The following is a 22,778-nucleotide window of genomic DNA, read 5'->3' as shown; positions in this document are numbered from 1 at the left end:
CACCCTGTGAGGTGGGTGGAGCTGAGAGGGCTCTCACAGCAGCTGCCCTTTCAAGGATTTCAGAGCGGTCACAATCTCCTTTACCTCCCCCCTCCCCAATAGATACTCTGTGAGGTAGGTGGGGCTGAGAGAACTCTTACAGCAGCAGCCCTTTCGAGGACAACCTCTGCCAGAGCTATGGCTGACCCAAGGCCATTCCAGCAGGTGCAAGTGGAGGAGTGGGGAATAAAACCCGGTTCTCCCAGATAAGAGTCCACACACTTAACCACTACACCAAACTGACTCTCTAACTAATAACATACTTATGAGAGATGCTTGAAGTTGAATGAGGAAGAAATGCACGGGCTTGTATGAAAAGCTCTAGAAGAGGCTTGACAGATCTGAGAAATTACAAAATCCAATTTCAGTCTTCCTTAATTAAAAAATTAAACGTATCAGCTGCAGGACAACTATTAAGGATGCCAAAGTACTATCAAAGAGAGCAATAATTGTATTTGTTTCTCATCTTTTAAGCACCGTTGCAGATAGGCCCATTCTACTGATGTTATGCCCATAGGACAGATTGTGAGGAAGAAATCAAGGAGGATTTTTTAAAAAAAGAAAGCACATGAAGGAGCAAGATTAAAAGAAACCCAAGGCACAGGAGAGACTGCTTGTGAACTGTGCAAGGAACCCCCAAAGTCCATTTCCTAGCATGCGCACACAGGGAGAAGGAAGAAAATAAAAAGAGGCGGGTACACCCTCCCCAACTGGAGCCATTAAGCTTCCCAGACTCCAGGGGATAGGTAGAAGAATACCTAAGTATTCCAGAACGTCCTCCTCTTTTCAAGTGAAAATACATTATTTCTGTGAAATTTAATAAAGATAGAGGGACGGTAGTATTTTTGCATGCACAAAAAGGTGATTGACCGCATAGAATAGGGCTCTGCCAAGAACATTTTGGCAGCATTTTCAATTGGGTTTTATTAATGTACAGTAGTCCTAGACTAATAGCGAATAATAAATTCAGGGGAAAAGTACAATTTGGGGGAAAGCACTAAACTAATAATCTTTTGTGCCACTATCACAACCTTAGTACAATGAAGTGGTGAGAATAAAATATGAGAAAGGAAACTGAATGGGGTAAGGAATAAGGAATCTAAATTAATAAGGTATGCTGATAAAGTGGCAATTGCCACTGACTGATAAAAGTAATACCTTTGAAAGATAATACATGCCATACCAGAAATTAACCAGTTTATTTAAAAAAGACACACTTTACAAGTAATTTAGCTTTCACCAGTGATTTCATCTTGTACTTTCCCCCTATAAACAGGTTAAAGAATTGACTGGGTTCCCCCCCACCTCCATTCATCCATCACCACCACCATTTAAATATGGGTACATTTTTAAAATAAATACAAATGTGTTTGAATATGTAACCAAATCCAGCTCTGTATGCAAACGGTTAGATCAACTTAGCAACCATAAGGAGAATTACTCCATTCCAAACGCAACGGGCTTAGAAACCCTTTTAGGATTACTCGGGAAGTCTTTTGTCCTAAGTCTGTAGTGCTACAATTTTACTCTTGATTCTTTTGCTTTCAAGGTCCTGTTTACTAGTTCAATTCGCTCCTTTAGCAGAGAGGCTTCTGAGGCACTTCTGTTGGCTTGCAGGTTCTTCAGCAAGAAGTGGGAGAGGAAAAGCTTCAGTCCTTCGTGCAGCATTCCAAGCTTGGGGTTCTCAGCCAATCTGAAATGATATAGAGAGAATTCTAAATTTTTACAACAGATATCCAGAATGTTATACTATTCCCCTAGACATAAGACCAGCCAAACAGGATAGAGCTTTACAGAGCATCCCATGGCTACAACTGACTCATCTAAGGATACTTTTTATTTTCTTTAATTTAATGGTATCCCAAATCCCCACTCTTGTAAATGCTGCTCAGGACATCTCGGGGGACTCACTTTCCAAAGATGGAACAGAGTTCTTCTGGGTCTGTTTTTAGGAACAGTGTAGATAAAGCCCGCCGTAAAAAGTGCACTTTTGGCTTGTCCAGTTCACTGAACTCGATGACCTAGTTAAAAAGCAAAAAGAATGTAAACATGAAAAGTGAAAACTTTATGATGCTGTGAAGATACCAGGCAATGTCTAAAATGCTGGCAGCCTTCACACAATATTACTGACTTTTGTTATATCCTATCCCCACCATAGGTGCTTTAAAATTTCTATTATCTACGTATTTAGAGAGGGTTTGGATTCATCATGGAACAACAGCCATCAATTTCACCTGCTTAGCGACTGACACAGAAGGAGGGAAAAGTTTCCCGAGATATGGACTCATCAAACAATGAAATGCAAATATTTTTTTTTCTGGCAACCCTATTGCTTCACCAACACTATGGAACTTGTGAACCCACCAACACTGTCAATCCATCACTGGACATTCTCCTAAAGATGAAGGGTTTCTCTAGCATGCACCATATTAGAAAACTGAGAACTAACTGAAAAAAGCAGGCTATGTAATGTTTCTTTAAAGCATCAGCAGTGCTCTCTTTCAAACTAGATTTGAGAATGTCCAACTCGTTTTGCCAATTCTCCCTCAGTGGAGTGACAGGAATGATTGCTTACCTAAACTTTAAAGCAATTAAAGCCTGACTGACACTGAAAATAAATAGAAGACAAGCCAATATTTTTCCTGTGGATAAGGATCAGTTATTTCTTTGCTTTACTTACTATGAAATGATATTATACATGTAACTAATAAGAAATGTAAAAATACAAATATGTTTTGTGAACTGAGTACTACTGACCTTGAAAACAGCAAGGGAGACAGATTTAGTCTTTAACAGATGAGCCAAGAGATTAACTAAATTGGAGAATGCGGTATTGGACAGATTTCCCAGATCTCTGATTTTGTCCCACATACTGAACTGGAATGTCATCTAAGCACCAAGATTTTAAAAAAAAGTTTCTCATGAAATAGTACTTATTACATTTGTTTAGAAAATGTTTATGCTAGGAGACCCTCCTAGAGATGACTTACAAAATTAGGTATAATAAAAAAACAATAAAACATAAAATGTCAATCAAAACCCACTGCCCTTGGCTGAAATGGAGGACAACAGAGCAGGAGAAAGAGAGACAGAAGGTCTCCTCCTTGCACTAACTTCTCCCTCACTTTCTCCCTGGCCTTCCCAGTGGGCTAAAGAGAAAGAACAGACTGTCTTTTTCTAGGTGGAGGATGAATCATCCCTCTCCTTTTTACCAGTTTGTCACAGTTTCCATTCCTATCAAGATCCCTGCCAGAAAAATGCACAGGCAGAGATGGACTAGAGCAGGGTGTCAAACATGCAGCCCGGGGGCCAATCAGGCCCCAGAGGGCTCCTATCAGGCCCCCAAGCAACTGGCTTTTGTCTGCTTCCTTTGCCCTCTCTCTTGCTTCCTTCTGCATCTCAGCTTGCTTTGAAAGCTTGCTCAATTGAACAGGAGCTACAGAGCAAAACCTCGATTTTCTCCATTGGTTGAGGCTCCTCCCCCTGGCGAGGGAAGGAAAGAGCCAGAGCTTCCTAGATCCCTGGATTCCATGGGAGAGATACAAAGAAAGCACCTTTAAGACCAACAAGTGCTAATGTTTTAAGCATGTTTTATTTTAAGTTTTTTTTAAAAGTCTTTAGTCATGTTTGTCTGTGTCCTTTAAAAAGTATACATCTCTGCTACCTAATCTTAAATAGGTACACACATGGCCTGGCCCAGCCCAACAAGGTTTCATTTATGTCAGATCTGGCCCTCATAACAAATGAGTTCGACACCCATGGACTAGAACATACCAGAGATGAGGGACTGCCTGTCTCTTGCTCAGCACTGACTGGATTCTTTTCTGTACCACAATCTGAACTTGACCCAATGGAGAATGTAAACTGCATTAAATAATACACATACATGAACAGGCTGTTTTTGACCCAAGACATCTGAAACGCTCAGCATTCCCTATCAGTCATTCAGCATATGCTTCCCAAGACGTCAAGATAAAACACCAGATGTCCACAATCAATATAATTTAGAATTACTATATTGACAATAATCTACCCATAGCTAGGGGTCATATGAATATTTGAAACTGTGGTATATGGACTCAGTAGTAGCCCAGTGTTTTCTACACAAAGTGGAAGACAGAAGTCTTTCTAAAATCTCTCCTACCTGATTGAGATTGAATTTAGGCTTTCCCCCCCTGCATACAAAGCATGAGTTCTACCACTTCACTACGACCTCTCACGAATTCCATTTTTTAATGTCTTTATATACAGGATGACTTAATTTCCTCTCCTCCCTTGAAGCAGATTCTCTGCATACATTTTTACAAAGTATATTTATTATTATTATTATTTCAAACATTTATAGCCATCTTTCTTCTTTATGGAGCTCAGAGGCTTACAATATAATTAAAACACATAAAATTAAGTACTACTTAAAACCACCATTTAGAGCTGCTGCAATCAAATTCCATCCTAAATTAAACTATCTTCAGCTGTCTCTTAAAGAATGAACGTATGGGAGCTAGGTACACTACCCTGGGAGGCTGGCTCTATAATGATGGGGCTACCACTAAAAACGCCCTCTCTTCTGAACCTGCCAGAGTTTTTTCAATTGATGGAACAATTTGGAGGGCCTCTCCCTGTGACCTTCATTCCCTGGCACGAATATAAAGGAGAAGATGGTGCCTCAGACAGCCAATCTCAAACCATGTAGGGCTTTAAAGCTCAAAACCAATACCTTGAATTAGCTTAGCATTTGACAATATTCCCTTTGTTCCATCTCTATTCGAACAGCATAGCCAGTAAAAAGAAGGACCGGTTCTTCACTTACCTGGAATCTCCTATCATATTCACAGAACTTGGCAGACAAGTATGCATAGAAAGGATTGTAAGTCTTCTCCTGTAGGCAACAATCTATAAGGACATGGACAATTTCTCTCTCCTGCTGATCTTTAAGACCAAGCCTAAAAACATCAATTGCCATTATGTAAAATCCATTTCCTGAACCTTTAAACTGAACTATTAAACCATTTAAAAAAGAGTCACTGCCAGCCTGAAACTACCAAGAGGTAATTTCCTCTTGATTTGAGCTCAACCCATAAAGCTTCAGCAACAGGAGCCAAAACGTCTGGGCCAAGACGATGTCTTCATTGCAGCATATTACTGGATAATACCAATAAAAATGCATGGGTAAAAGATACTGTGTTTCTTTCTGGAAAAGGAAGCATTCTGAAATGTATGCCTTCAATAATGCAGAATTGTGGAAATACTGAGAGTGCGGGAGTTGGAAGAAAGGATCGTTACCACAATACACGCATTGCTAACCTTTGACTGTGATGGCATTAAAAGAAAGGGGGGGGTCCCTTAATATGAAAGCAGGTAGCTTTCAACATCTAGATTACTAAATTAATTTATTTAAAACATTTATTAGCTGCCTTTTTATCTTATGGAACTCAAGGTGGCTTACAGTGTAAAAAGAACACAAATTCTAAAAGGCTCTAAATAAAAATCACAATTTAAAACTGCTGATAGGTAGAAAACTAAATGCCATCCTGAATAAAACCATCTACAGCTGCCTCCTATAGATTGCCAGTGAGGGGGCAATATTCTATAATGATGGGGCTGCCACCAAAAAGGCCCTCTTTCGTGTACTCATCAGATGAGTTTTGTTGGCTGATGGAATAGTTACGAGGGCCTTTTCCTGTGACCTTAATTCCTGGGCAGGAACCTATGGAAAAAGATGGTCATTCAGAAACCCCAGTCCCAAGCCATATTAGGTTATCAAAGCTGAATAAGTAAGCCACTGAGTGCACTGTGGCCAAAGAGAAACTAGCTCCAAAAGTCCTTTTAGTTCTAGGGTACTAGGAATTTCAACCAACCTAATTACAAAAATATAATCAGCGTTAATGAGTTCCCACTGGCTGTCTCAGCAGAAAAGTCTGGCAGAACTATACTGCCTTCATGCTCACACAGCTGGCCCAAATGGAAGACGATTCATACACTTTTGGCAGAGAAAGGTCTTAAGTTATGCTGTACCTGTTCTGTCAAATAAGTCTGATTGGGCTTCCAGAACTGTCAAAGGCTTGGCAGCACTAAAGCCAATTAAAATGAAAAATGCTTAATACTATAATGCAGAGCGGGTCAACCACATTTGCATCATTTCACAGCGAAGCCTTCATTTTTGTAGTTTCTATATCTGAGATGAACTTCCTGCATACAGCGTCCCAATCTTGCTCAAAGGTAGACTCACGTTTATCTTTTTAGAGACATTTCAATGACGTCGAAGGAACGCTGACATGTAATTGGAAACAATTAATGCCAATAACAGTCCCACACAATATTATTAGGGCCAAAGACATGCAACCTCATTTCTGGGGCTGAGATGCTGGGAAGGAATGGATGTATCGGCACACTCGTTTCTCACGTAGCTCCTTAGCAGCATTCAGTGCAGGAGCAATGGCCTTTTGGCCTCACTTGTATAAAAGTGACCCATAACTTTATGATGCAACCTGAGACATCATACAGGTACGTTACAGGTTGTACAAAACAAGGCATTTAACAATGTTTAATTACTTCATTTATAGGCTGGCTTTCTCACTCAGGTTCAAGGTGGATAACAAATTATAAAAACATTCACACAGCATAGGAAAGGAAAGGTCCCCTGTGCAAGCACCAGTTGTTTCTGACTTTGGGGTGACGTTGCTTTCACAACGTTTTCACAGCAGACTTTTTACGGGGTGGTTTGCCACTGTGGTTTGCCCCAGTCATCTACACTTTCCCCCCCAGCAAGCTGGGTACTCATTTTACCGATCTCGGAAGGATGGAAGGCTGAGTCAATCTCGAGCCAACTACCTGAAAACCCAGCTTCCGCCGGGGATCGAACTCAGGTTGTGAGCAGAGCTTAGGACTGCAGTACTGCAACTTCACCACTCTGCGCCAAGGGTTGTGAGCAGAGCAGAACTCAGGTTGTGAGCAGAGCTTAGGACTGCAGTACGCCAACTTTACCACTCTTATCACACAGCATAAGGCATCCAATAAACAAGGCAATGGGACTAACTGTACAAGGCTGTGTTCCTAAATTTATTTGGGTGCCTGGGGATCGACAGACCATTTAAACAAGCATGTTTGTTTTCCATACAAATCAAGAGACAGCCTCCAACATAATGTGCTGTGATAACCAAGAATAGGCTGCTTGATGGCTATAACTTTCAGAACAAAACTGAGACCACTAATCCCGAGTATCCTTTCAGGCATACTAGGCATGTGCCAAGTTCAAACAACAAGGTTATGCATACAAATATTCCTGGTAAATACTCTTCTACAGATTTCCATTCTCTTGGAGACTTACGAGCTCATGTATCGTCTACAATTTTTTCCTATTGGTTTGCTTGTTTTTTTAAATAAGCTATTTCCTCTCTAAGGGTGACGCACTGTGACTTGCAAGGGGAGCAAATAGTACTTGCTGCTTTTTCAAGGATATTTTGAGAGTATCTCAAGTTTCTCTTATTTTACTGGGTTCATTTATTTATTGTATTTACATTTATAGTTTGTCTTTCTCATTGGGATTCAAGGCAGACTACACAGAATGAGTCAATACAATCAACACAACGGGACATTTAACAAACAAATAATATTTGTGTTTTAGAACCAACAGAAATCTAAAGAGCACAACTGAAGCAAAGCATAAGTGTCAACACTTGACAACAGAATCTGAAGCAAAGCTTAACATAGTAAATGATGCAAAATTACACCACAGAATCCAATTTACAACAACCTATACACAGTAGTATAGACCAGAGTCCCTAATAATTTGTCTGAGTAACTTTGTGAATTGTTTTGCACAGTGCTACCCTAGAAAAACCTGAATAATTCAGTTTTGCATAGTCTGTGGAAAGCCAGGAGGGTGGGAGGCTTCAAATAGTCAGTTGCCAAAATATATCCTCACTCACCATACTTATATATGGTAAGCAGCAACAGCAGTGCTACAGGGTTAAGTTTCCTTTGAGATAACAGAGTGGACTGGGGACATGCAGAGCTCCATTTACAAAGACAAAAGAAGACAGGCACTCCTTCAACAGTCAGAAAACCCACAGATGCTATATTGGGGTTCCCAGAGAACAGCTTTTGCCATTTAAGACTAGCTGTGTTCAGCCTAGCCTCTGAAATCTGTTGCCTCCTGCAAAAGTCCATCTTTCTTCCATGTCTTCCCACTCCTGCTCAGATCCCGCTTCCACTTTTGCCCTGGTCCAGGCTGTTGATCTGGGTCCATAACAGGTCTTTACTTGGAAATATATTCTGGTGTACCAGAGAAGCTGACATACCCCTCTGCTTGTTACCAACCCGCCCCCCCCACGAAAGACATCTAAGACAAATAGGGCAGCAAAACAGACTAGAAAGTCTAGCAGGCTTCTGGATTATTCCTGTGTAACCCGGGGAAAAGACCAGAGGTATGCCAGCTTCAGGCGCCTGAACCCACCAGCTAAGATCTTCTTGGGCTACATGTCAGTAAAGCAGCCCAAGCCGTTATTCCTCACAGAGGGCTCAGCTGGTTTTCAGCAAGCCACTCAGCACGGTTTGCTGCTCCTTCCCATCCTAGCTGAATTTGCAGCAGCTTCCAGTTTCTCCCAAAGGAAGCAACATCCCCACAAATGTTCTTTAAATCACAGCATTGACAATTTATGACTTTTTGTGATAATTTGGTTTTGTTTTTGCTATCAAGCTGCAGCTAAGTGAAAGCAACCTCATAGGGCTTCCAAGGGAAGGGACATTCAGAGGTGGTTTGCTACTGCCCTCCTAATGACCCCAGTATTCCTTGGTGGCCTCCCATCCAAGTACCAACGAGGGCTGACTCCTGCTTAGCTTCCAAAATCTGATGAGATCAGGCTACCCTGATCAGTTTTGGTTCAGGTTTGGTTCAGGTTTTGGATCAGGTTTGGTTCAGTTGCAAATATACAAAGCAAACAGGCAGCAAAGTCACTGATGCAACATTAGATTCTCAGAAAGCAAGTTACTGCAGCACCCACCAGACTGCACCCGCAGTGACCCTCACTCCAACTTTAATTCTCAACTGTGTCTATTCTCAGAGAATCACAGGGCAAAACTGCTGCTTTCTTTTTTCACATTCCCCACCTCCCCCCTGCTTGTCTCCAATGACACCCCCTGCAGGTAGATTGCCCTTTCAGGAGGATATCACAGCCATTAAAGGTACATTTGTTAAAGTCCTGACTTCAATCAGGCAACACTTTAGGCAAAACCCCAATGACAGATCCATTCATGGTAATCAGACAGCTAAACTAGCAAAAGTATTTTGATCTTACAGCAAACTCAAGCTTTAATTAATGGCTACGTTACAGATCAAGACAAAACAGTTATCAATGGGTGAATGTCTATATTCAGGTTGGTCAGATATGACCTCTCCTAAAACAAAATTAGGGTTTTTGCTGCTTATTTTTCAGTTGCATCAAATAAAGTATGCTAGTTACAGCCTCTTTTACCCTGGTGAATACTTACTTTAAAAGCTTTTCAAAGGCATCCAAAAAATCTTCACTGGTCATTAAAATACAAAATATATTCTTCCTGATATCTGTGTTCATTCTCTGCTTACGAGCAAGCTCAAGAATCTTTGAACTCACCTAAAGGGAGAAAAATATTTCTTCAGAAGCTATGCGTATTCTTAAATAGCTCTCTGTTTAATGAGCCTACACTCATATGGCTTGGTAACTCTTCTGTTGAAAACACAAACAATGGCAAAAGCTGTATTTATTTAAGATGTTTGCATACCACTTTTCCTTATCACTCGAGGCTTAGTTTTCAAGTAAGAATTTCCTAACAGCTCAGAAAGACCCAAACAGAATACAGGAAACCTGTATATGATAGTTCTGAAGTACAATAATTAAGGATGTATCCAGACAGTATAGCTTTACTGCCGACTTGTGTCAAAATGGGAAGATCAGCAGCTACTAACAGATGAAGTATTTTTATTTGGGAGGAAGGCAAAGAGATTACAGGGAAGATGATAGTTCACACCTTTATTTCAGTGAATAAATTGTGTTTGGGATTAGCTGCTAGCTTTTGCTTTGGCCTTTCTTGAACAAACTAGTTTTCTTAATGAATCCAGGGTGTGGGACAAATAGATCCGTCATAGAAATTAAAAACCTTCAGAGTTGCACTGAGCATGACACCGCTTGCCAAGGAAAAGCACTTTGCCCTTTAACAGGAAAGGAATAGAATAGAAGCAGAAATTGGGGACAAAATATAAAATATGCTATCAGTTTCATTCTATATATTCATTCCCCTTTCCAGTTCAATGTAAGTGCCATAAAAATGACCCCAAATTGTCAGAGTATATGCTGCCCAATTTAAACATTACATGGGGAGGGGGGCACAAACACCACTGACCTCACTGAGGAATATTTTCCTATGCACATCACTCTGTCTTTAAAACAATCAAATACTTCTCACAACTACACTCATTCATACTGATGAGGAAAGATCTCCCAAACAAGGGACTGTTTCAGCCATAATGCTAGAAAACAAGAATAAATTACGCTCATGTTTACCTTTCCCGTAGGTAGTATATGTTGAGTTTTGTTGCTGGAGCTGTCAATCATTGGAGCTCCACTCCAAGAGGATCCAACGATCCACCAGCGACCGACCTGATCAGCACTGAGGAGAGATTCCAAGGACACACGAAGCTGAGCCTCTTTCCCAGAACCACTGTTATGAATCTTATGGAGGGGGAAAGTGTTTTCAGGTAAAAGAATTTCAGAACCTTGATACTGATTAACGTAATTAGAACCTCCATTTAAACGTAACTGGTGAAAAAGCCTACATTTTGATTTATTTGAACCCAGTTGCTCTTGGGAACATTTTTTGAGCAAAGAGGGCAAGCTGGGGTACCCACTTCTCCAGTCTCCAGACCAAGCCTTCTTTTTGCCGTTCCTCATTAGCAGTTCTTAAAGTCCAAGAGAGTAACAGCAATTTTAAACACAGTGTTAAATGAAAGTGCAGACTTGGGTCAGAATGTGTAATTCAGGATGAGGGGTAGCAAGACAAACTACCCCCACTTACCAGTGTTCTCTGCAATTTCCGTAGTTTCTCAACCGGCTCAGGATCATAACCAGGGATTTTCCTCATGTCATTATTTTTCAATGCCAGCATGGTCTCCAGCATAAAGCAAACCTTTTAAGACAAATAAATCTGAATTATTGCTCTAGTAACCTAAAATAACAAGGATCTCCAGTGTAAAAACAAAAATTTGAACTAGAGCCGAAGTGTTATTTGTTCTGATATTAAAATCTGCTAAACAAAATCAGACACTGACTGATTTATAAAGCATCTTGTTCCTTTTTTCATATTAAACAAAACTTCTCTACTGTACAGCATTTCCAGGGAATGCTTTTCAGGTGAAAATAACCATTAAGGAACATTTTTCTCCTCTTTCATTTAATGAAGAAAAATATAGAAAAGAAAACCAGATGCTTTTATTGCTTCAAGGTAGACCTTAATTCATGTACACGTCCAGGTACAATACACTTCTGTGCCAAACTAAGAGATAGTGCAGCATGCTGCTTAAAGTTCTAGGAACAAGAAATCCTGAGTTCAAAGATTGCCTCTGAAATGAACTTTCTTGGAACCCTCAGGCAACCCGCTTCCTGTTACAGACTCCCGTCTCCAATACAAGAACAATGATTTTCTTGGATTACTTAAACAATATAACAATGTAAGAATAAGTATCAAACAGTATTATTTTGGTCTGTACAGAATTGCGAACTTCCATTCACTTGGTTCTTGGAGAGAGTCACGCATGGTGCCTCTGCATGGTCTGTATTGTGGAAAAGGCCAGAAACTGAAGCTATGTGTGGTTCCCACACCCATCTTACTGTACCAGTTTAAACAGGAGCACCTTACTGCATTACAGCCCACTCTGTAAGATGCACGTAGTGGGTCCTCACCAGGCAGACATATGCATGTGAAGCAATTAAAGAACTGTGCAGTAGGGTCATGAAATGCAAGAACTAAAGAGATGTAATATGTAACCCAGACAAGTGCAGACATCATTCCTAATAGCAGTAATTGGCAATCATCATCATAATAACTGTACGTTGTCAAGTGACAACGAATTCATGGCAACCTTAGCACCATGGGATTTTCAAGGCAAGAGATGAGCAGCCATTGCCTGCCCTCTTGCCCAGCAACTCTGGACTTCCTTGGCAGTCTCCATTCTAGTACTAACCATGGCTGACCCTGCTTAGCTTCCAGGCTCTGAGGAGGTAAAACTAGTCAAGGCTATTTATGCTGTGAATGCAATCATCATACACTAACAGAAGCTGTACAGAGGAGACACACAGTTGCGGACAAGCGCCTGCTAATTTCCGCTTAGGATAAAAAAAAGCTGTCTGAAAAGTTATCTTAAAGATGCGCTCATACCCTTGATTGGTCCTGGAATTGCTTCCCTACGGCATTTGCTTTTTTTTGGGTCTCAGTAATAAGCTCTTTCAGTGCCAGAGCATCATCTTTCCTCAAGGAAAATCCCACATTTTTCAACAGCAGCAGAATTAGCTCAATATCCTGTTCAGAAAAAGTGCTAACAAGCTTCTTTAAGATGTCAAAGATCAGCAGTGAGTGCATGACGTGAAAATTATATAAATGAGCAATTAAGGTAAGCAGGTTTTCACATTCTTTCCCTTCAAGCTTGCCTGTGTAGACGTCATCGAATTTCCTCACCACTGTTTCCAAAAAATGAGCACCAACCTGGAATGGTTAAACACACACACATGTGATTAATCAACAGCTGGCCACTTAGCCTGTTAAAAAATAAACCCAGTAATCTATAGCTAATGCTATGGTCCTAAAACTAGCTGACTGGCAATTTAAGAGTACAGAGCACAGTAGTGTACAGACACTCGTGTCTAATGAGCATATTTGCCCTTGGCTCTGAATGCCTCACTTCCAAACCCTCATAAGCAACAAGTGCTTTTTCTTAACACACAAATGTAGCTTTAAAAAAAGAATTTTAAATGCATTTATACCCTGTGTATCATAATAACCCACTTTAGCATTACTTGTGAAAACTGTGAGAAATCAGTTCAAACACCCAGCTGTTTTTAATGGACAGGGATATTGTCACAGATTGTAATTAAGAGATATCAGGTTAACATGCAAGAAGACAGTCATGGGGACTACAAAGACAACAGGATGAAGTGGTTTTGTTCTAACATCATGCAAAGAATCTTGGTATCTTCATCTCAAATACCCAAAGGTTCCAATTTGTACTTATTTTCTAAAATAATCATTTTATTTATTTTATTTACATTTTTATACTGCCATTTAGCTAGACAAAACCCCCAAATGACTGAGGAAAATCTCTATATTCAGGGACACTAAATCTCTCAACCCCAGCCAGGAGGCAAACATCAGGGGAAGGTCTCAGCCTCTATGGCCTGTTGCTGGCCCTCCAGAGGAACTGGTTGGCCACTGTGTGAGACAGGATGCTGGACTAAATGGACCACTGATCAGAGCCAGTAGGGCTCTTCTTTCTTGTGTTCTTAAATGCTTATAAAGCTAAGGGAAAAGAACACATTATCAATAATTATTAGTTAGTTGACACCCATGGGACCATGTTTTCCACCTGAAATACAAAGCTAAGATCCAGGAAAGAAAAATTACCTCAATTCCCACAGTATTATGAAGGATGCTAACTAAAAGGACATGCTCCATCATCAGTCTGGGGGGCATTGCTGAGGTTGTAACACAAGCACTCATAATAATATTGGTCAGCGTCTCGTTCATGTCTTTTCTACTGTTTGCCATGTACAGTTCCTCCAGTTGCCCACTTATGGAAGCCAGGTTAGGTTCGCTCAACCTAACAGAAATCACGTCATAGAGAAAACAAGGCTTAACATTTGTTTTATTCTTCCAATTCATCATTACCATTGTTAAAATCATGTTTAAACATCAGTTCTATTCAAAATTGCATGTGAAACAGATGTTTAACGAATTTTAGAAAACATGTTTGATGCACATCTAACCCTTCTGTTTTAATTTAAAAACACACAAACATTTAACTCTGGCCTTTTTACTGCAAGCCAGAGATACCTACAAAACTCATAATGAATACCAAGATTTTAATTCCAAATTTAGGATGGTTCCATCAATTTCAACAGGAGGTTGAATCAATTTCCAGAAGAGGTTAAAAGCACACTCTCAAGATTACAGCCCCAGGTGTGAAGCTATCAAAGTATTTAGCTTAACAGAAACAAAGCTTAACATTTGTTTTAATCTTCCAATTAATCATTATCACTGAACCTGGCTTCTATGTTCCATGCCAGGTCTAGTATGTGATTACAACACCAACTTCCCTAACAACTAAAGCCACAAAAAACAATGCAGCAGGAAACCAGAAGTCCAACTCATGATTTTTGCACAGAACAACATGTTTTCTAGAAGGACAGATTGCTAAGCACATTTCAAAACTACCTGTTAATGAGCCCTTTCAGTGTTTTTTTCAGTCTTTCTAGTTCTTCTCTCTTTTTGGCATCTACTGTTTCTTCAGAACTTCGCATCTGAGGAGGAACATACTTTGTAGCACCATCGCAAATCCCCTGAATAGAAAAAGGAACAAGAAGCAGAAAATTTATTAAATACTATTAAATTTTAAAATGTTTTCAGTGATTATTCCACACAGCCTGAATTTTCATTAATATTTTACATTACTGGACATGTGATGTATGCCCACAAACATCCACTCCAAACAGTTAAACTGTGCGTATCTAATGGTAAGTAAAATAGGATATATCATAGCTGGTCATTATAAAGACCAGATCTCACCAGATCTCCTGAGTTTTACCCATTTTAAAACCAAGCTCATTGTAAAAAGGCTCCTCTATATACTCACTCTTTTAAGCATATCCAAAAACACTTTAAAAAGGGAACAGGACTAATGCTTACTTCTAACCCTGCGTATCAGGCAGATATGCTAGCCAAGGAACTGGTATTTGCTGTTGCTCCTTAACCAACGGCAACCCGGTCTTTGCTGCTGCATAAGGAACATATGAAACCAGACCTCTGAACCCTTTAGCTTACTGCTGTCTGCACTGAAAGCTCTCCCAAAACATCTTTTTTTCCTAGCCGTGCTGCCTGATAAACTGAAAATGTCAGAGATTCAATTAGCACACGTTCTAATTTATGAGTCCCCTAAGTAGCCCTTAATTGTTGACAGCTGTGTTTGGCCCTTGAGAATAAAACACAGTGGTATGCATCCAGCCATCAGTGAAACAGGCCTTTGACACTTCATGCTGCTGCAGACCATAAACCCCCCAAATATTGTTCCTAGTAGAGGAGGTGCCTAAAAAAACTTCAAGATCACCATAGGGCAAAAAGTGAGGTTCAGAATTAGGAAGAACCAATCGATGGAAGACACCGCACCCTCAAATCCATGCCAGCACATTCTATTAGGAGCATGAACACACAAAGTTGCCTTATACAGAGTCAAATAATTGGTCTATTAAAACCAGTATTGTCTACTTTGATGGGTAGTGGCTGTCCAGGGCACACAGCTTTCATATCACCTGCTACCTGGTCCTTTTAACTGGAAACGAGTCCTTCTGCATGATAAACAGATGTGCTACCACCAATGTTCCCTCTAAGCCGTGGAGTCTTGTGAGCAAAAATTCTACTTTGTGAGCTACTGGCATTAAAATTGTGAACTACTACATAAATTAGTTTGATGTAGGGCCATTTTTCTTGAGCTGAGACAAAAATGTGTGAGCTGGAGACTAAAAAAATGTGAGGTAGTTCACTCTAACTCAGCTTAGAGGGAACACTGGCTACCACCAACACAAAACATTACAAAATTTCCAGTAGTGTTTTGGGGTACTGTAGAACCTTTTCCCTTAGGCTGGAGAAAGTTCTTCCAACCTAAGGAGCCTTCCTCCAACGGAAGCAGCTCTTCTGTTGGATGAAGAGCTACTTAAGCTGAAGGAAGCCTTTCAACTTTGTTTGTTGGGAGGGGCAGGTTTGTCAACTCTGGTTTGGGGAATTCCTGGAGATCTGAGGGTGGTGCCTGGGGAGGGATTTAGGTTTCTCCTAGATTGGGCAAAAAACTGCAACTTTGGAGTGCAAATATAGTAAATCATATGCTGCAACTTTCTGCAGGGGAACTGATCTTCCTAACAAGGAGATCAGTTGTAATTCTGGGAAAACGACATGTAATTCTGGGAAAAAGTGGAGGGCAGTACCGCTATGTAATGGTAAGTTACAGGCCATTAAGTTTAGCCATAACACAGAGGCATTGTTCACAATTTTAAAAAGGACACTTATTAATCACTCATCTGAAACTAGACCCTAACGAAACCTATTACACGCTGGCTACTGGCATTAAAGTTGGGAGCTACTGCATAAATTAGTGTGCTCTAGGGTCATCCTTCCTGAGCTAAAACAAAAATCTGTGAGCCAGCTCACGCTAACTCAGCTCAGAGGGAACACGGTACACGAGTTGTGTGTTTTTCAGTTGCCTTTGGCCCTCTTTCTACAGACCTCCTTTTCCTCCCTGGGCGAAGCAAGTCCCACCGCTCCTGATTCGGGGCTTCTGGAGCCATGGAACTCGCCTTCTCCTTCCTCAGCCTCGCCTTCTTCTTCCACGTTGGATCCTTCTGAACCCCCTGAATCTTCCTCCGCCGCCAAAGCATCTTCCTCGCCGCTGTCTCCCTCGCTCTCCCCCTCCACCCCCCAGTCCAGCTCCTCGCCTTCTCCTCCCTCTTCCTCGCTGCTGCCGCCCAGGCCGGAGAAGGCGGCCCCCGAGTCCAGAGCGCCCAGCACGTAGCTCAGTCCGTCGCGGGAGAAGCTCTGAGGCAGGGTCGCCTCCCCTAGGCCCGCCTGCTGCTTCTTGCGACGCTTGCGGAGGCCCAGCTGCCTCTCCAGCCTCCGGATCTCCCGCTCCTCCGCCTCATTGGCCGCCAGCAGGGCCCGTTTGCGCGCCAAAGACATAGCCGAAGGACCGGGCCTGGGCCGCTCTTTCTTCACGGGGGGACGCGTCTCTGGCTCCGGGGGCGGCGGCGGCGGCGCCTTCTTCTGCGGCGGCTGCTTCTTGGCCGAGGGTGGCGAAGCCCCGCAAGGCGGCTGAGAAGTTGGCCCCTCCTTGCCGCTGAGGAGAAGGCGGCGGCGGCCTCGCTTCAGTTTGCGCTTCTCTCGCTTCAGCTCCCGCCGGTTCCTTCGGCCGCTCCATTTCGGCTGCTGGAGCAGGGCCTCGGGACCGCCGACGACGACACTGGGCCCCGCTGCCGCCTCCACGAATTCCCGCACGGCCAGCCCCAGTTTCTGCAGCTGCCCCGCCTGCTTCTTCTTCTCTCGTCTCTTTCTTCGGGCCAGGCCTTTGGCAGCCGCTGAGGAGAGGGAAGTCGGTTGCTTCATGGCGTCCCCTCGTATCAGGTCCCTCTCCTCAGGCGCGGCGGTTCAAGGCCGCCGCCATCTTGAAAAGGCCTCCGAGCGAGGATGAGGTTTCGCACGCGGCCTAGTGAGCCGAGGGAGGAGGCAGCGCCATCTTTTGGCGACTTCGCGCATTGCAGCCAAGACCCGGAAAGGGAAAGTGTTAGAACTGGGCTCCTTTAAAGCGGTTGGAATAAATTGAGGCGGTGCGGTTCCTCAAAGAATGCTGGGAACTGTAGTTCGGTAATAAGGGGGGGGTGACGCATTCATTTACCACCACGCACCCACCCCGCCTCTGATTCCCAGCATTTTTAAAGACAACTGGCCAAACTGGCTCGGGAGCCACATGTGGCTCTTTCACACATATTGTGTGTCTCCATAAGACCCCACTGCTCCTGTTAGCTGGCTTGGAGAAGGCATTCATCGCTTTAAATCACTTTTCCAAGCCAAGCCAGCTGGTCGCTTGGATAATGCATTTAAAGTTGTTTTCTTACCACCTCTCTATCCCTCCCCATCTATTTTCCTTCCTTTCACAGCTCTCAAAATCTGACGTTCACGTCTTGCAGCTCTCAGACATCTGACATTTATTCTATGTGGCTCTTATGCTGAGCAAGTCTGGCCACCCCGTTTTAAGACTAGTTTTACCAGTCTGAGCTGGAGTCTTTTGTGCTATTATTACAGAAAAAGCTTTATTGAACCCCGTGGTACTCAGCAGATATTTAGGGTGGTTGCCAACTTTTTAGGAGATTCCTGGAGATTTGCAGATGGCTCCTGAGGAGGAACCCCAACCACTGAGTCCACCCTTCAAAACAGCCATTTTCTCTGGAGGAACAGATCTCTGTAGTCTGAAGAACTGGTGTCACTCTGGGAGATTTCCAAACCCTGTTTTAGACTGGGCCCTTAGTTCACATATATAATTAGGGTGGGATCTCAGCCTTTAAAACAGCTCTGTGAAATAATTCTGAAGGTGAACCTTTTCCTACAAAGCAGACACGATTTGAAAATTACATTTTAAATGTGGGTAGGAGAGTAAGGGTCTCTGTGTGTGGGGAAAACAACTCCCTTCCCTATCAGCATATATTGGGAAAAAACACCCTTAAACTGACTGCCCTGCTTAAACACCATCTGGTTAGTGGTCCAAATTGGAGCCTATTAATGTAATAAAGCGGTAATCAAAATAACAGTGCAATCCTAAACTGAGCCCTTCTATGTCCATTGACATAGTGGACTTTAGGATTGACATCAGTGGACTCTAGGATTGAACTCTAGGGTGGCCAGGACACATTTGATGTAATGCATTTGGTCAACATTTCTTCAGTATAGTTTTAATCCTGCCTATTTGATCATTTAAGATGTGCACTGAGAGCCAGTTTGGTGTAGTGGTTAAGTGTGCGGACTCTTATCTGGGGGAACCGGGTTTGATTCCCCACTGCTCCACTTGCAGCTGCTGGAATGGCCTTGGGTCAGCCATAGCTCTTGCAGGAGTTGTCCTTGAAAGGGCAGCTGCTGTAAGAGCTCTCTCTCAGCCCCACCTACCTCACAGGGTGTCTGTTTTGTGTGTGTGGTGGGGGGAGGTAAAGGAGATTGTGACCACTCTGAGATTCAGAGTGTAGGGCAGGATATAAATCCAATATCATCTTCCATCTGCAAACACTGTCTATATCACTATATAATTCTTCCCTCTTAGGAAGTGCAATATGGTTCATTGCAAAACTCCAATATGCCTTTTGAGAACCTGATCCTAAGCATTTGCTGCTTCCTGCTAAGATCGTCTTAAGGCAGGGGTGTCAAACATGCCACCCGAGGGCTAAATCAGGCCTCTGGAGGGCTCCTAACTGGCGGTTATCTGCTTCCTTCTCCGTCTCTCTAGCTTTCTTCTGCAGCACAACTTGCTTTGCCAGGCTTGCTCAATCACACAAGAGCTACAGAGCCTCTATTTTCTCCATTGACTGAGGCTCCTCCCTTGGGGAGGGGGGATGGATAGCTTGCTTTGCCAGGCGCTGACACTTGTACAGCAGAGCTACTGAGCCAAGCTTCTCTTCCTTCTGTTGACTGAGATCCCTCCCCCTCCTGGTCCCCTGGGAAAGGAAGGAAAGAGCCAGAGCTTCCTTTTCCCAGTTCCCTGGATTGCACAGGAGAGATACAAAGAAAGTACCTTTAAGACCAGCGAGTGCTAATGTTTTAAGCATGATTTATTTTAAGTTTTTTAAAAATTATTTAGTTGTGTTTGTGTGTTTTATAAAGTTTATATCTCTGCTACCTGGCATTACATTTTATGACACACATGATCCAACAAGGTCTCATTTATGTCAGATCTGGCCCTCATAACAAATGAGTTCAACACCCCTGTCCTAAGCCAAAGTGATCAATGAAAGCAGAGATGATCAGAAGTATATAAGAATACAGTGATGGTACTAGGGAGTAACCCATATTTCCTCTAAACATGTGAATACATGACATTGCCTTATATCAGGGCGGCCAGACTGCAGCTCATGAGCCATATGTGGCTCTTTCACATATATTGGTGGCTCTTGAAGCCCCCACCGGCTGATCAGCCAGCTTGGAAAGGGCATTTGTTTCTTTAAATCACTTCTCCTAGCTACTCCAGCCAGTGGCTTGGAGAATGCATTTAAAATTGCTTTCTTTCCACTCCTCTTTCCCTCTTCCCTTCCCCATCTCTTTGTTTTCCTTCCTTCCTTTCTTTCTTGCTTCCTTCCTCTGATGTTCAAGTTTTGCAGCTCTCAAACATCTGACATTTATTGCATGTGACTCTTACCTTAAGCAAGTTTGGCTACCCTTCTTATACAGAGCTAGACCATTGGCCTATCAATGACAATATTGTCTACTCTGACTGGCATCTGACCAAGTGAGCTTTCACTCATGAAAGGTGAGACCCTGGAAAAAAACTGTTGGGCTTTAAGGTACTATGGGACTCCAATTTTGTTCTACGAGGGAGTGGTTCTCCAGGATCTTGGGTGAGATCTTCTACATCTACTGTCTAACCCTTTGAACTGGAAATGCTGGAGATTGAATCTGGGGCCTTGCGAATGCCAAGCTGATGCCCTGCCACCGAGCCACGGCCTCTCCCCAACAGAGCTAGGCTTTGAATTCTGCTTTATTTCTGCATTCCCACATTCAAAGACAAGGAAGTAAAAGCGAAAAAGTTACTGCACGTCGGTGTCTAACCAACCTTCAGCCCTGTGGCTGAGACTGCCAGCAGGAACCCCGGCTGCCAGCTTTGCCTCATTTGCATCCGCTGCAGTGCCCCGCCTGGACTCCTTGTCCCTGGGCTCTTGCTCCATGGCTGTCATTCCTTGTCCTCCTCCTAAGGACTGAACATTTGTATCCAGCTCTGGCTGGGAAACTTTAATAACTCATTAATTTTCAGAAGATGGTTTTGTTAACTTCTATGCATCGCTCCCTTTTTCAGCCATTACATCATGTATCGTGGATGCTGCTAGCATCAGAACGACAGCCTTCCAGTTCCAAGGGGAAAGAGCCTCCGTTATACATAATGAATATTTCTCCTTCCTTCCTTCCTTCCTTCCTTCCTTCCTTCCTTCCTTCCTTCCTTCCTTCCTTCCTTCCTTCCTTCCCTCCTTCCTTCCTTCCCTCCTTCCCTCCTTCCTTCTTTCCTTCCTTCCTTCCCTCCTTCCCTCCCTCCTTCCTTCCTTCCTTCCCTCCTTCCCTCCCTCCTTCCTTCCTTCCTTCCTTCCTTCCTTCCTTCCTTCCTTCCTTCCTTCCTTCCTTCCTTCCTTCCTTCCTTCCTTCCTTCCTTCCTTCCTTCCTTCTTTCCTTCCTTCCTTCCTTCCTTCCTTCCTTCCTTCCTCCCTCCCTCCCTCCCTCCCTCCCTTCCTCATAACAGATCCTGCTGATCTGTCAAAGTTTTTAGGAGCAGAGGTTATATTCCCAACTATATTTTTCTGAAAGATTCTAAGGTCATACTGTGTTTTACTGACATATAGGAAAACTATAAGTTTATTATTAGCATGTTTCAGTTTGGTGAAGTGGTTAAGTGTGTGAACTCTTATCTTGGAGAACCGGGTTTGAGTCTCCACTTCTCCACTTGCAGCTGCTGGAATGGCCTTGGGTCAGCTATAGCTCTTGCAGAGCTGCCTTTGAAAGCTTCAGTGAGAGCTCTCTCAGCCCCACTCACCTCACAGGGTGTCTGTTGTGGGGGAGGAAGAAAAAGAAGATTGTAAAAGGACCGCTCTGAGATTCAGAGTGAAAAGCAGGATACAAATCCAATTTCTTCTTCCTCTCCTTCTTCTTCTCCTCCTCCTGGTGGGTATCGACGGTTCTGCTTTTTTGAAAGATCAGGTCTGCAAAGGTTCTTACTTCTAAATCAAGACTAAATCAAGGTGTTCTGGCAACAGGCAGAGAAGGTTTCAGCCACTAAATTCAGCTAAGTCCTTTGTGCTACAGGAAACTCCACATTTAGCAGAATGGAGTGGTAGAATACAAAGCACATAATAACCTTCCTTTACAAACTTAGAGGAGCGACCTAGATGCTATGCCAAAAACAAAGCTGCCACTGAAAAAGGTAGCCATGTGTCTCCACACCTAACCACAACTAGTTGAATTTATCTATTGTCTAATACCATGACATTCTACATTTCCCCTCCCTTGCCATCCACAACCAATGAGAGGGACTGGAAAGGGCAGGCAGGAGGATGCAGGGTGTTATGAATCAGGTATAGGTAAATTCTACAAGACATGATGGAAGCGAGAGGGAAGAGCTTGATACACAGCCTCTGATTTTGACAGCAGTCGCAAGTTTATTTATATTTGTTTATTTAAAATCTTTTAGTGCTGTATTTCCACCCAAATGGGGTCTACAAAGCAGTGAACATTAAAACATTTAGGATAACAGCTATGAAGGAGGGGAGAATCAGCATGCTTCCTAGGTTCCTTGGTTGAGGAGGGATTAAAATGTAATAGATAGTTTGGTCCAGGGAAGCCTTTACCATCAAAAACTAATATTCCCTCTAAGCTGCGGAGTCTTGTGAGCGAAAATTCTACTTCGTGAGCTACTGGCATTAAAGTTGTGAGCTACTGCATAAATTAGTTTACCCTGGGGCCATTTTCCCTGAGCTAAGACAAAAACATGTGAGCTGAAGGCTAAAAAACTGAGCTAGCTCACACTAACTCAGAGGGAACACTGGAGGGGAGGCTTATATAAAGAGTGGCACTCTTTATATCAGTATATGTAAGGAACGGATGAAAGAGCTCAACACAATTTGCTAATCCCCTACAATTTTTATGATCTTGATGGGTGGGGGGGAGGTAGGTAAAAAATATCAGAAATGAACACGAGATTGGCTGCAGAACTGTTC

At 42.7% G+C, this 22,778-nt stretch overlaps 1 protein-coding gene across 1 annotated transcript; it reads right to left on the bottom strand.

The window, feature by feature from the left end:
- Positions 1-1,219: 1,219 nt before the first annotated feature.
- On the bottom strand, positions 1,220-17,513 carry NOM1 (nucleolar protein with MIF4G domain 1). Its single transcript, XM_060248060.1, has 11 exons — positions 16,555-17,513; positions 14,497-14,621; positions 13,687-13,882; positions 12,448-12,771; positions 11,089-11,199; positions 10,578-10,745; positions 9,529-9,650; positions 4,850-4,982; positions 2,797-2,928; positions 1,951-2,060; positions 1,220-1,732 (listed from the first exon to the last, which is right to left on the bottom strand). The coding sequence occupies exons 1-11, from the start codon at positions 17,425-17,427 to the stop codon at positions 1,555-1,557; spliced, it is 2,472 nt and encodes an 823-aa protein (XP_060104043.1). The 5' UTR covers positions 17,428-17,513; the 3' UTR covers positions 1,220-1,554.
- Between the last annotated feature and the right edge of the window lie 5,265 nt (positions 17,514-22,778).

This window comes from Heteronotia binoei, chromosome 10 (genome assembly GCF_032191835.1).
Source record: "Heteronotia binoei isolate CCM8104 ecotype False Entrance Well chromosome 10, APGP_CSIRO_Hbin_v1, whole genome shotgun sequence".
NCBI classification, from domain to species: Eukaryota; Metazoa; Chordata; class Lepidosauria; order Squamata; family Gekkonidae; genus Heteronotia; species Heteronotia binoei.
This window is presented reverse-complemented; position numbering and strand designations above follow the sequence as displayed.

Coding starts and splice junctions, on each gene's coding strand:
- NOM1 (XM_060248060.1), bottom strand. CDS start 17,427: ATGAAGCAACCGACTTCCCTCTCCTCAGCGGCTGCCAAAGGCCTGGCC. Junction 12,772..13,686: donor ATAATACTGTGGGAATTGAG/GTAATTTTTCTT, acceptor TAACCATTCCAG/GTTGGTGCTCATTTTTTGGA. Junction 4,983..9,528: donor GCCTTTGAAAAGCTTTTAAA/GTAAGTATTCAC, acceptor TGATGTTTTTAG/GCTTGGTCTTAAAGATCAGC.